The sequence below is a fragment of the Anas platyrhynchos genome, chromosome 3 (genome assembly GCF_047663525.1).
Source record: "Anas platyrhynchos isolate ZD024472 breed Pekin duck chromosome 3, IASCAAS_PekinDuck_T2T, whole genome shotgun sequence".
In the NCBI taxonomy this organism is placed as follows: domain Eukaryota; kingdom Metazoa; phylum Chordata; class Aves; order Anseriformes; family Anatidae; genus Anas; species Anas platyrhynchos.
The window spans coordinates 55881349-55883701 of record NC_092589.1 but is presented as its reverse complement, the minus strand read 5'-3'; the positions used below and the strand labels follow the sequence as shown (position 1 = coordinate 55883701).

At 41.1% G+C, this 2353-nt stretch overlaps 1 protein-coding gene across 6 annotated transcripts in view; it reads right to left on the bottom strand.

The window, feature by feature from the left end:
- The window catches only part of TIAM2 (TIAM Rac1 associated GEF 2), a 172371-nt gene that overhangs the window by 1248 nt on the left and 168770 nt on the right, over window positions 1–2353 (bottom strand). For all 6 annotated transcript variants that reach the window (XM_072035929.1, XM_072035931.1, XM_072035930.1 and 3 more), the window contains 3 exons: window positions 2208–2313; window positions 1580–1667; window positions 857–1011 (listed from right to left, as the gene is read on the bottom strand). In XM_072035929.1, the coding sequence (XP_071892030.1) occupies window positions 857–1011; window positions 1580–1667; window positions 2208–2313 (349 nt within the window). The remainder of the gene's footprint in view (window positions 1–856; window positions 1012–1579; window positions 1668–2207; window positions 2314–2353) is intronic.

Sequence of the window (2353 nt, the reverse complement as noted above, 5' to 3'; positions counted from 1 at the left end):
CTGTGCAGAGGAAGAAGGCAGTTTTATTTTCTCACCAAAACATTATCTGGCTATGCTGTCTGTCTCAATAGCCCATTTCCAGTCACAGTGTACAGAGTCTCACTTGATAATGATTTGAGGCCAGGTGTGTCAGCGTTCTGATACTGACAGTGTAATCAAGTGGCAGATTTTTCACTCTACCTACCCCACCCAGGGCTTGCATTCATGCGTAATCTATGCAAAATCTTCCAAAAATGGCAGTAACCATTTTCATGCAGCTACAGGAAAGCTAAAAACTGACTTGGGTATCTCAAGCAGTAGAGGGCCAAAACTGTCCCCATTCCTGCAACGTAATGGGAATTTTACAGTCAACTGAACACATGAAGAACTAGAAATACTAGTAGCCAACACCTACTCAATTAGCTAAAAGATCTGAAGTCTTGCTTAATTAATTAGGGTAGCTGCTGGGAATGCAGATTAAGTGCGCTGAAAGAAGCAAAACCCCTGCCTTTTGTCAGTTGCTTTAGCTTTAAATGTTACCAAGGCTGAGTCACTAGAGATAACCCACAGGAAAGAACACAGTATTCTGCATGCCAAAGGGACTCTGTTTCTAACCAGCAAAATTAATTTGAGCCTTATTAAATCTTCCCTTAAGCCAGCTAATGACAAATCAATAGTGAGAGACAGCAAGCTTGCTTATCTCCTTTAGCTCTTGGCACATACTGAGTTGTAGAGAACTATCACCACAGCTACCCAGCCTGAAAAAGAAATTGGATTTGTGTGTCTAGTACGGCACTACAGTCATGTTAACAATTGTGAATATTCTGCCAACTCTAGATTCCAGCCCGTTTTTCACTTTGTAAACCCGTTTTCTTACCCAGTTTAGCTGTTGCAGGCACACGGTTCTTGAGTGGGACAAGGCGATCTTTACAGCTTTTCTCCAGAGGTAGATCACATTTTATGTGGCGTCTGAAATTCTCCCGCAAAATAGAACGGATCACCTTCACGATGTTAGTCTTGTTCTCAGAGTCACTGCAAGTTAAGAAAACAGATAACCTCATTTTCCCTTCTGAAGTAAGGCATCTGTAATAAAGTCTGCCCTCCTGCTTTCTGCTGATGTCATTTAGAGTAGTAGTTTTTTCACTCAATTTCTTTAGAAGTTGTTTTGCAGTTAACATTGCTCTGTGTTGTAAGGCATTCTGCACATTTTGTGTTTTGAGATCTTTGTTATTTGCTTAGAAAAAACAGCCTGCAAGTAACTTCAGGACCCAAGGGATTACCCTCTGAGTGGTGTTTACCAGAAGTATTTTCTGCTAACCAACCAAGAAACTGGTAAAGTTAGTTACTTTGCCCGTGTCATACTGACATTTATCATCATATGCCTGTGCAGATTTCTGACATTGGATCACTGCAGCAAGTTCACTCTAATTTCAAATTGTTATATTTTACACAGTTAAACACTGGCGTAGTGCCTAGATTTAAAGAATGAGACATGCTTCAGAAGTGCTGACACAAAGGTCACGGGGGGGTGGGAGAGGAGCTTTTATTTTTTAAATCCATTAATGTAATTTGTCAAGTACAACCTCCACGTAAAGCTTACCTGCTGCATAGCTGAAAAATTGTTTCTGGCCTGCCTTCTAGTTCTGACTTTGTGTGAATCAGTTCCCAGATACAGCTGTTCTCTGTTCCTGTGCATGGAAGGAAGCATTATTTTTGTTTTAACTTCACAAAACCATTGGTATTAGAAAGAGCAGTGTAGAGATCCTTCCTCTAGTGACACCTTACACAAGATACACAACTGGATAGGATCATAAAGATCAACTCAGGGAGAAAACAAAACCATGGCCCTACACTACCACGGATTATGCAGTCAACTTTCCCACGTTTGTAAAAATGCAAGAGTTAGCACACATAAAAGTGTAAGTGCATCACCAAGATGTCAACCAAGGGAAATGCCCACCCTGTTCACAGTAACTTTTCATGGGGTATTCTATTCTGTCATTCCTTCACATCATCTTGCATCTTCGTGAACTCATGGAAGAGAGACGAAGCCAGCATATCAAAGGGATAGTGTTTATGAATCAACTCTGTGCCCGGAGGGCAGAGACAACAATAGATATTACTTTCTCACCACCTGTTTCCAGAGGCTCCAAAAAGACAAATCGAAGAAGCAGTAACGCAGAATCCCAGAAAACCTCATTCCAAAGTATTCAGTGCACAGAAATTACCTGCTGCGTTACCCAGTCGGACTTGAAGAGCAGATAAAGGAATCAGCCAGCGGAACTTAAATGGATCCAAGTCACCATAAGTATGTCCAGCACGAACATTAGTAGGCTGCAAAACCAAAAAGAGGATATTTCTAAGAAGTAGAAGA